Genomic DNA, 11,671 nt, shown 5'->3' on the forward strand with positions numbered 1-11,671 from the left:
AAGCCTTAGAATGCTTTTCAGAGTTAGTCATTCAAAAACTTACTCTAATATTCATCCAAAGATTTTTGGCCAAAAATTAAAATACATAATCTGGGTATATAGAAAACAAATTCCACAGTTATCAATTCTATTCTTTATTTGGCTACAAAATGTTTATATATATATATATATATATTGATCAAAATACAAATACTTATTTTGTTCTAATTTTATGTTGCTGGGTAGAGGGGTTATAAATTCTCTAGCTCAAAAAATTTTGAAACTACATCTTTAAAAAGAACCACAAATGCCTTTTGAGAAAACTAGTGCAGAAAAAAATTTTGTCTAGAAAATTTAAATCAACATGCACCTGCTTCTCACTTTACATCTTCACAGAACCTTCTTCCCAGGGTGCTTTTCTGATGGAAAAGGGCTGGGACTATGAGGCTAATCTGGCTTTTCTGATGTCACCAGTTAGTGGAAAAGGAATCATCATGGTAAATACAGCCAACTAAGCCAACTTAGGTATTCAATTATTGTTATCTGATATGATAATGATGGGACCATGAGGAGCATTTTTCATGTTGTCATTAATTCTACATTTTATTGGGATATTGTAGCAGCCTATGTTCTCATTTTTAAGGTCTATTTTTTTCTTTCTAATATACCTCAATTTTAGAGACTTTTCAGTACAGTAAGTTTATGGTTGTCCCTAACAACTGAGTAGTAAATTTAGCCTACTAATTACTTTTCTGTATTTTGCCTTAATAATAGTAGTTAACATTTACTGAAGGTTTATTTGTGCCAGGAGTTGTTCTAAGTTCTTTAAGTATATTAGTTTATCTAGTGCTCATTTAAATTTAAATAATTAATCCTATGAGTCAGATGCTATTTATTATCTTCACTTAACAGATGTGGAAACCCAGGTACAGTTTTATGTAACCCTCCAAATCATGCTTTGAGCCACTGTGCTATGTTGCCTTAACCTTTGGATTTTTAAACTTGAAATTATTGTTAATAAAAAGGAAGGCCATATAAAATGATTCCTTTTAGTGGTTGATTCTATTTTAAGTAAAACAGAAAATCTTTTATAATGCTCTTTATGTGCCAAGCCTATTGTAAGCGTTCTTACAGGTACCAATTCATTTAATATTCACTCCAGCCCTAAGCGGTAAGTACCATTATTATTCCCATTGGATGGGAAAATAAATTGAGACACAGAGAGACTAAGTAACTTGCCCATGGCCACCAGCCAGTACATGATAGAAATTCGAGGTAGGAAGGATGGGTATGCAGATTATTGCAATTATTTTATCATTCTGGTCTTGTCACTGCTGTTTGCCTTTGAACAAATTGTTTCGTCTTTTGAATTTTTAGAAAGCTCATTTATAAATAAAGGGTAGGGAAGATTCCATGACCACTCAGTTTCCTTCAAATAGTCTTACTGATTTTGCACAACAAACTCTGCAAAGTCACTAGGAAAAAAAACTTACTTATGCTACTCTGTAGACTTAAATGCAAACTCCAGCTTTTAAAATGTACATTCTAACACTTCCCTGCATATTTCTAAGAATGGATCTGGAAAGCATCTAACAGGAAGCTAAGAAGGCAGAAAATATTTTGATGGTCTCCAGAAATGCCAGTTTCAGCTCAGCATCTGCCAACAGGTCCAGATAATCCTCTAAACTCTATATAAATCCTGGCTCCACCACTTACCAGCTGAACAACGCTGAGCAAGTACTCCACCCTCTGACCTCAGTGTCTTTTTCTGTAAAAGGGGGATAATAATAATCCTACTTCAACAGAGCTGCTGTGAGAAATAATTGAAATAATATGAATAAAGCATGTAGGCAGAACTTGGTCTACAGGATTAGTGAATTAAAATTTAGCACTGTTCCTACAGAAGATCTCTGCTCAGATGAAAGGGGAGATTGTGAAATACTGTAGTTATTGCCTAGGATTTTTCCTGAGGCCGAATGAAAGCCTAGTTCCACCCAAGATTTGGAAAACTGAGCTCATCATTTTTTTATCAAGGAGGGAAATCCAGTTAAATTGTTCAATGGTTAATATAAAGGGGATTTGATACTAAACTAAATTAGCTTGCTGAAATTATTTAATTTCAGAGGACCTGTGTGCAATATGTCAATATGAGCTAATTTTTATTTAATCTGATTCATATAATTAGGTTATCAATATTGTTATGTCTAGTTAACTGGACTGAATTTTCTAAAGTTTATAAGGAACAAATATTACTCTGCCCATCACTCTTTAGTTAGACTCAGAGGTAGTAGCTTTATTATTTGCTAAATGTCTTATAGTGCATTTCCTGTGGCCTAGAAATAGCATCTTAGAATACTAGAATCTGTTTTTCTTTCTAAGCAATTCAGCAAATATGCATTGCATATACCATGATTGTCCAGCGTATAAGAATATGGAGGAAAAAAACTAGGGAATAAATTAGGTCCATTTTAAATTGATTACAGAATGTTGCACTAAGTGGTGGTTACTGATATATTCACTACGCAAAGTTTTATGCACAAATATTATGTGATTATATTCAGGATAAAACAAATATCCTGAATGTGAGTAAAGCTTGCAGGGCTGAAGGAAATCATAGAGACTATATCATCCAGTTGAGGCCCACAGGGATTAATTGATTTGCTGAAGGTAATGCTGATAATAAGTAAGCATTTCATACTTTAGCACAGGCTTTCTTGAGCTCATGTCAGGGAAGGCCCATTCTTCTACAGCATTCTTTCAGGTATTATTCAAATGGTAATAATAATTGCAATAACACTGTTGAGAACACATGCTGAGCCAAAGCGACTGTTTGGCTCTGTTCCTATCACCTCTTGTCCTATCTCCTCTTAACTCTATGGGCCACATCTAGTTTTATAGATCAGATGACTGAGACCCAGCATTTGTGACTTGTTCAAGTCTATACAGTTAGCAAACATTGAAAGTTGAGATCTTGTCTCACTCCTGAATCTCGACTCTTCTGCTGGACCTACAGCTTCACCCATGGGGACCAATAGGATGGTATTTTTTACTGCATTTCCTTTAGAATCAGTATTTTAATCTCCTGCAACCATAATGGCTGCCTGTGACTACAGAACTTGTACCCAAATAGCTGAAAGAAATAAGATTCCCAAGACTTACAGCTCTACCTCAAAGGATAAGGGTATCAGAACAGTACCTAAATTATTTGTCTACTGTTCTTGAAAATTAATTGACTTCTAACAAATAAACTGAAAGCAATCTACCAAATTATTAAAACATTACCTTTTAGCCTATATAGGCTTGAAAGATTGTGAACTTAAAATCAAAATTGACTCGTCAGGCCCAAGGGGATGAAAAGAGACTATTAAGTTTGGGGCTCTATAAATTAAACTTGGAGGTAAGCTAGAAGTATTATAGAAAATTACTACTTATTTAATGTGCCATTCCTTTGGAAAGAAATTCCCAAAAGTTCAATACTGCCCTATATTTAAAATTTAAAAATATACTGGAAATTGATTAAATAATGATGGTGCTAAGCACTTTGGGTAGATAACTACAATCTTAGAAGCAGTGTCATAACAAAATATTTTAGCTTTCCCAGCTGAATTGTTAAATGTTTAATGTGTGATAGCAGCACTAAGTCCAAGGCAAAATGAGGCGATATGTTTAACTGTTTGAAAACTTGTTTTATTTAAAAAAATTTAATATTAATGCTATTTTCAATACAAGTGTGATAATACTCAAGAAAGTAGCATGTATTTGATATGGTGAATTTAGTAAGTAACAATCCATCTAGATCCTGGCCCCCTCTGGTCTCCCTTAGATACCCTAGTAGCAAAATGTAAATACCCTTTTAAAAAATAAGAGGCCTTTGGGCAGTGGGATGAGTAGAGTGAGATGGGGCAAGGAAAGTGCTCTTTCATGACACACTCATGCTTTTGGCTTTAACTTCATTTAGTAAGAACAGTTCTGGGAGAACTGAGACAAACCCTTCTATGCTCCATTAAAAAAAAAAAAAAAAAAACAATAGGAGAAAAAGAGCTTGTCAGGTTTTTGTTTTTGTTTGTTTGTACAAACCAGAGGCAGAGTGCAGGGATTAGGGAAATTAGGGGTTAAAAAAAAAAGTTGGAGTAAAGTGCACAGTTACTGTCAAAAATATATTATCTTGATCCTAAGAAAATTAAGAGAATTTTATCTAATGCACTAGATTGCTGACCTTTTAATACATTTGGTTTTCATGGAACATACAATCACCATCAGACATAAGACTAGTTTGCTTTTTTTAAAAAAAAAATTGCTTGGAGTTATCTACAGGAATCTCGTGAACGCAATTCAAGGATAACATTCTGCAGCTCTTTGGGTATTGGATGATTTCCTCGGACAAGTTCACCAAAGGAAAGAGGGGACCTCTACGCTCTCAGCTTCCAGGGAGGCTTTTTTCCTGCCTCCTCACTCCTCTCCTCCCCCACCTCTCAACTGCTTGCTCCCTCTCTCCCTAAATGCCAGTACTTTCCAGCTCCCTGTCCTCCACCCCTAAGGCGTGAGACCTGGAAATCATGAAGAGTTTCTCTTTGTTTGTAAACTGCTTCTGCACCGACAGAGGCGACTGGGTCGTGGGTAGCTCTTGGCTAGAATCTCCCGGGGGACTTGGCTCCGCGCCCGGAGCGGGGGCAGCCGCACAGTCTTGACTTTGACTGGCTACGGTGTCCACAACCGACTCCAAGGAGGTGCCCATCTCCCGGAGGGGGGTGTAGCCCTTATTGCTGCAGGACCCGTCATCCGACTGCGAGCTCCGCGAGTCCCGCCTCGCCTGGGGAGAGTCCTCCAGCCGCAGCGGGGGCGAGGGGGAGGCAGCTTTGGCCAGGAGGCTCGAACTTGGGTCCGCGCTGCTGGGGGAGGGCGGGGGTCCGGGGCCGGCGGCGCGCGGTAGTCCGGTAGCCCGCTGGTGCTGCGGCGCCGCAGGGCAGCGTACCTGCCGGTCCTGGGCAAGCGGCCGCCCTGCCCCCTGGCGGTGCGCGCCGCCGCGTCCTCGGGCTCCTCCGGCTCGCCGGGCTCCCAGCGCGCGCCGCACTCGGCGCCGGGGAGGTCGGTCAAGCTCAGGTCGAGCTCGCCCCGTGGGATCTCCCGGGATCCGCGTTCCCCAGGGGGCGTTTGCCAACTGCAGCTCGCGCCCTCCTCGTCCCCTTCTCCTTCCTGGCCGCGGTCCCCTGGCAAGGGTAGCAGTGCGAAGGCGCTCAGGGAGGAGCCCACGAGGGAGCTGGCGGTGCTCTGGCGCCCCCAGCTCCCAGGTGGGCTGCAGGGCGCGGGGCTGCTGCTGCTGCGGTTGGCGGCCGCGATGGCCGCAGCGGCCACCGGGGTGGCCCGGCGACGGCCCGCCGCGCCCGAGCGCTCGCGGTAGATGCTGTACACGGCCTCCGCCAAGCTCGGGGGCTCCCGCGGGCTTCGAGGGGACGAGACCAGGTCCGGTGGGGACGCGGCGGCCGGAGCACCCCCGCCGCCGCCCCCGCCCGGCGCTGTGGGCTGCGGCCACGAGCCCCTGGTCAGCAACGCCGCCGCCCCGAAGGCGTCCCCGGCGCCGCCGCAGCTGCCGGGCTTGAGCTCCAAGCCCCGCGACTGCACGTAGCTAAGGAAGCCATTGAGGGGCGCGGCCCCGGAGGGCGCCGAGGCGGGAACCGAGGACGAGGAGGCCGCGGCCGCCGCTGCAGCGGCCGCAGCAGCCGCTAGGTCCTTGGCGCGGAGGCTGTGCACGTCGATGACCGTGGAGTAGAGGTCCCGCAGGTTGATGATCTTGGTCTTCTTGTCCCGGTTCTCGTGGAGCACCGCGTTGGCGCAGATGAAAAGGAAGATACCGATGCCCATGATGAGGGGCCCGAAGACCTTGAGTTTGTCGGAGTGCAGGTAGCCAGAGAAGACGCGGAAAAAGAAACCCACCGACGTAGAGGAGGTCGCGGGAGGCACGGCCGCCAGCGCTGGGGGCGTGCTCCTGGGCGTGCCCACGGAGCTGGCATTGACACCCTCGGGAGCACCAGGAAGGCTCCGGGACCGGTTCTTGTTGCCACTGCTGTTACTATTGGCCGTGGTCGGGACCCGGTGGCTGCTGCCTGCTGGCGGCAGCTGCTTGCCCCCCTCCCTGTTGGCTCCGTTGGTCTTGGGCCAGTAGCCCACCACCGCCATGGCTATGCCCACTAGCAGCACCAGGATCCCGCAGAGGGCGATGAGCCCGGAGATGGAACACAGTTTCAGCTTGCCTTTCACCACCACCACGTCGTTCTTGCGCCTCTTCTTGGCTTTCCGCTTGCGCTTGGGGACCTGGCTTGGGGGGCGGAGAGGATCCTGCTTTCTGGCGGAAATCCTTAGCAGGCCACCGGTGGCGATCATGGCGAGCCAGTGGAGTGAGGGGCTAGCCTTTGGGGAGGAGGCTTGTGCAGGGGGGGCGCCAGCTGTCCACTAGCTGCTCCGCCACCTCCTCCTGCTGCAAAGCAGAGGAAGACAGTCAGAGGGTAAAGACTTGGTTGCAGCAACATCCCACGCGCTGCAACTGTCCTGCTCCCAGATCCCACCATGTGTGCGACCTCCACCCCAGGGCCTTTAACCCACTAAGCGAAGCGCCATATAAAGGGGTCCGGGAGCAGGGGACGTAGGAGGATTGGGGAGAATTGTTGCTGTAATTGATAGAGGTGATAAAACATTTCGAGGGACAAGGTCTCTTCCCCTCCCACACACACTCTGTAGATAATATTCAACATCGTTCATTTCCAACTCTCCTGGGTGGCAGTAAACGAGTTCTAATCATAGGTAAAAGCTAAATGTGGGGTCTCAGAGTATTGGTTGAGGAGTCTTCTAGTAAAAAGACTTTCCCTTTTCCCCACTGGAATCCAAAGATTTCTCCAGGGAGCTGCCAGGGGAGTTGTATGTCTCTAAGCAGAGGAATTTGTCAATGTGGGGCCCAAAGTCACTAAAATAGTCATACAAGTTACTATTTTATAAAGACAAAAAGAATTCACTTCTCTGGATGAAAATGAAAGGCCATGTACAGGTAGACAGATAGATGGCTTATTTACTTATCTATAGAGAGATCATTGCCAGGAGAATAGATGTCAATACTCTGACAAGAAATCCCTTCACAAAGTTATGTCTCACCCATTATTGTTCCTACAGCTAAAGGCAAGCAGATCTCTCTGGCAGTCTTCCTCAATTCTTTTCTACAACATCTGGACAGCTTCTTGGGATGGAATATTTAGTTTTAGGTAACTGGTTATATAACTAGGCCCTTCCTCCTGGCCTCCTCTCCTCCAGAGAAACTCCCTTAAGGTATCACGTGCCAGATCTCATCGGGGAATTTGAGAAGTCTCCTAGAACCTCTAAGAGAAAGACATTCTTCTCATGTGGGAAAATTACAGTCTTTAAGAAAAAGAGCCCACTCTGCCATAAAAGCTTTCTGACCCCTTATTAATGTGCACTTTTCAGTACTCTTCAGAAATCCAATATTCAAATGAGCAGGCAATTAACTGGGTGCAGCAGACTACATAATAATGATGATTTGTAGAATGACATTTCCGCAAGTGAGAGTTGTTTTCGTAATCTTTTTCTCATGAGGTCATTTTTAGGAAGGGGGGTGGTGATAACAATCTATGGACTATCCTAAAGGAAGTTGAGCTGTTTGTAATAAAGCCTGGGTAGGTACATGCACAGATGCGAATTTGTGGATCTGTTATCTTCTTAAAATACCAATCCTGCTGGATCTCCAGAGTAAAACATTTTGTGTTCCATTGGTTGTGTTCCCTCCCATTAAGGGCACTATATGGATATATCACTGTATCACTGATAAGCCTTTTGGTATTTTATCCTTTATAAAATAATACACATTTTAGAATAAATTACCATTGAAAATGTGGGATTACTCAGGTAGAATTTGCTTTTAATTGGATCTGGTGAAAAGCTCTGGCCCTCAATTCCTCCATTATATCAGTATAGGCTGGATCTTTTCTCCACTGGTGGAAAAGCAAATGGTAATCAGCTTTTTATAATGCTCGTAAATCAATATCTTCTTGAAACTTAGTTGGTATTCAGTAATAAAAAACACTGGGTGGGTTAGAGAGGAGTCAGTAGAGAGAAGACATCTATAAACCTTTTAAATGATAAGAAGGAGCTGTACCAGTAAATACAAACAGACTATTTAGAAAACAAAAAACAGAGCGGCTAACCCTCCAAAATAAGCACATTTATTTTAGTTATTAGAGACTCCAACATTGCTAATATAATAATTTAGAGATGTGACAATTTTAAAGATTTAGAAGCCAGAGATTCTACAAGCAAACCAGACTCAGTTGGCAGGGTGGCTCTCCCAGAGGAGAGAAGAGCTAACATTTTGTTGGGTATTGACAAGGTGCACCAGGACGCTGGGCATCTTGGAGGAGGTACCCACATGTATATCTCTTCGGCAAGGCAGCTTTGACTCTGGGTAGATGCAAGAAGATCGGAATGAATTTCAACAATCTTTAAAATTACTTTAATACATAGTAATTAACTCCCTAGTTTATTATTCCTTCAGCTCCTTTCCAATGTATCCACCAAACTGACATGAAATACTGACAAAGGTCAAATGCAAGGGAAGACCCTTCCATGGAGGATTTTCTTCATGCCTAATGAAGGAAAACAAACTTAGCAGTCGAGTTTGAACGCCCTTGCAAATGTACTGCCTGGTGCTGGTCTTTCCGCGTTCAAGGAATGGAGGATGGGGGAAGTAAGGAAGATGTCTAAAAATACAACTGCTTGGGAGAGACATTCAAGTTCGCGGCTCATGATGGATTAAGCCCCACTCCGCGTCTGAGGCTCAGCGCCCACAGGCTGCGAGCGCCCTGCAGTAAACGGGACTCAACCCAGGTATTGCCCTCGGCCCCTCGCTGGCCAGGCAGCGAACCCCTTGCCCTTCCTTTTGGTCTGCTTATTTGTGTTGGAGTCACATGAGTGCAGCAGTTGGGAGTTCGCCCGTGGACAGACGCGGGCAGGAGCGGAGTGAGGGCAATCTTGAATTCGTCTTTTCTGGGCAGCGCATCCCGTGTAGCCCGTCCGGGAAAATTAGTCTCCCCGAACATCAGCCCGGGGGACCGGGTGGCTCCGGGCAGGAGGAGAAGGAAGGAAGGGCCAGCTTGGGCGTGAGGACAGACAAAATTGCTCAAAATGGCAGCACTCTAAGCAAACAATATCACTCACTTACCCGGGAAGGCTGGGGCAGCTCTGGAAGGGCAGACGGGCGCCGGGGCAACACAAAGGAACCATGGAGAAACTTTTTCAGCCCGAGCCGGAGGCGGAGCGCAGGGACAGCGCCTCCGGGCCCTCCATCCGCGCGCTACTCAGCAGCCCAGCGGGGGCGAACGCCTGCCCCAGGTTCTTCGCCCCCTGCGGGGCCGCGGCGAGAGCCATTCCCAAGAGTTTGCAAGAAGTGTCAGGTCCTCGGCATCCCGCATCCTGCCTCGGGGCCGTTCTCTCCGCGCCGCTCCTCCGGCCCCCCTCGGCTTCCCCTCCCGCGGCGCTCCCCGCCGGCCCCAGCGCCTCTTTGTGTGGCTGCGGCGCGCCGGGCTCCGCCGGGTGGAGTTGAGCCCGCGGCTGCTGCGACCGCTCCTAGCGGGGCTCGGGGCAGCCGGACTCGAGGCCGTTGCTAAGAGACCGGAGCCATGACACAGGAAAATTGCTGCAGGATGGCAGTCGGTACCCGGCCCGACTCCGCGGCTCAGGGGCTCGCCCGCCCCCCGCCCCGCCTCCCGCCTCCTCGCGGCGCTCCCCGCCGCCCGCCCGCCCGCCTTCTCTGCTCCCCCACTTCCTCTCCAGCCCGCAGCCCGTCCCTTCGGAAGAGCCGCTCCCGCCACCCCCCGCCGCAGGACCTGGAGGCGCGCGGGAGGCGGAGGACCGGCCGCGCGAGTAGGGAGGGCAGGGCGCGGGGCGTCTCTCCCTTGGCCTTCCCGGCCCCTGGGGCGTCCTGCACCGCCGCCGGCCTGCTCTGAAGCTTTGTTCTTTTTCTTCCAACTACCTGTCTGAGCAGCGGGTCGGAGAGGGGCAAGAGGAAGGGCCGACGCCCCCGGAGGGTCTCCCCATCAGCATCCGAGGGGCGCGCTCCGGTGAGAGAGGGAGAAGTGCGTCCGCGCCCTCCCTTCCTCCTTGTCTCCCCCTTTCTCTGTCCTTTTGTTGCCTCCACTCCTAGACGCGACACAGCCTTTGCTGTTTGCCCCCCTCCCACTTGGGAGTTTGCAGTGTGGACGCACCGCGAACACAGTAAGTTGTCCCCCTGCGAACTCGGGCCGAGCGGAGCGGAGCCGCCCCCGCTGCGCGGAGCGCACGGCGGGACCCGTGGCCCCGGCAACCTGCTGGCCTCGCGCTTCGGCGGAGCCGGCTTTGGGGCCGGCCTCCTCGGGACCGCGGCGTCGCCGCCGACTCCGGCAGCTGGAGCCCCTGGAGAGAACCGCCCCCAGGCTCTTCCTCGGGCAGCGCCTTCTGCGCCCACCCATTGCGTTCATCAGCGAGCATTAAAAGGAAAACTGTAATTCTCCAGGAATCAGGGTTAAAATCAAAGAGAGGAGGTGGGGGTAGGGCAGATGTCCAAACTCTCTACGTCATTTTTAAAAAAGCGAGAGGGGGGAGAAGAAGGAGCTGGTTTTCTAGCTCATCCCGGTCCTCTCAACTGTAAAGAAAATGACAGGGAAAAGAGAAATTTAACAGGATTTCCCCCTAGAGTATTGAGAAAGTAAGGACTATTTCAATTAGCTGTTGAGGTGAAAGCAGTAAGGATCCAGGGGGAAAACAGGGGAGCAGATAAAACAAATGCACTCTGAACTTTGGGGTCCATACAGGAACACTGGCGTGGGGAGTGGGGGTTTGTATATTTTGACTTCGGCTCTTCAAGATCCCACAGAACCACACTGGAGGGCTTTGCTGTCCACAGTTCTAGTTCCAGAGTGTTCCTCAGTGTACACCTTTCACTTCTGTTTGAAGATAGAGTATACACTTCTCCCAAAGAATAATGAAGAAAAAATACAGGTTTAAAGATACAATGTGGACAATGATAATGTGAGGTGGGGAGAGAGGATAGATGGAGGAGAAATGTTCCCTAGAAGGAAATCCTGCACCTACCTGTTTAAAAGGTAGCTAAGTAGCTAGCTCTGTCACCCTTTTAAGCAAATAGTGAATCTGGAGGATGATCACCCACCTTCCACCTGCCTATTACTGTTCAGACTCTAGAAACACTAAAAACAAGCCACAACATTGCGTTGTTTCCTTTTTGGAGAAACTACTGCAAAGGAGAAATAACTAGGTCTAGTTGTCATTTTTAAACATTTTTTTTTTTTTTTTTGCTCCAAGCTTCCAGATTTCTTGAATCCCAATAAGCTGGTGTTTTGTACGAAGATTGGTCTACGATCTCATTTCACTCTAGATCTGACTGCCAGGGACATGGGTGGAAACTCCTATCCTTTGTGGACCTCTGATTGCTGAGCTGTGTAAACAGGAATTATACTGCAGGACTTCATTAGGATTTTAGGTGGATTAAACCATTAATAGTTTCAATTTTCTCCATAAATTATAACCATCATTTGCACATTTAAAATTCATTTGAGGGATTTGGAGAAGAATCCTTCTCTAAACAAATAGGCCTTGGTACAGAACTAGTTTTTTCTTATCCTGAAGGCTGCAATGCAATTTA

General features: G+C 47.4%; 1 protein-coding gene across 1 annotated transcript; it reads right to left on the reverse strand.

Annotated features, from left to right (window-relative positions):
- Positions 1-254: 254 nt before the first annotated feature.
- On the reverse strand, positions 255-9,333 carry TMEM200C (transmembrane protein 200C). Its single transcript, XM_037509731.2, is given in 3 exon segments — positions 255-4,887; positions 4,890-6,451; positions 9,197-9,333. Coding segments are annotated over 2 exon segments (1,881 nt in total). The 5' UTR covers positions 6,358-6,451; positions 9,197-9,333; the 3' UTR covers positions 255-4,474.
- Between the last annotated feature and the right edge of the window lie 2,338 nt (positions 9,334-11,671).

The sequence above is a fragment of the Talpa occidentalis genome, unplaced genomic scaffold, assembly GCF_014898055.3.
Source record: "Talpa occidentalis isolate TD23 unplaced genomic scaffold, MPIMG_talOcc4v2.1 talOcc4.13, whole genome shotgun sequence".
Classification (NCBI taxonomy): domain Eukaryota; kingdom Metazoa; phylum Chordata; class Mammalia; order Eulipotyphla; family Talpidae; genus Talpa; species Talpa occidentalis.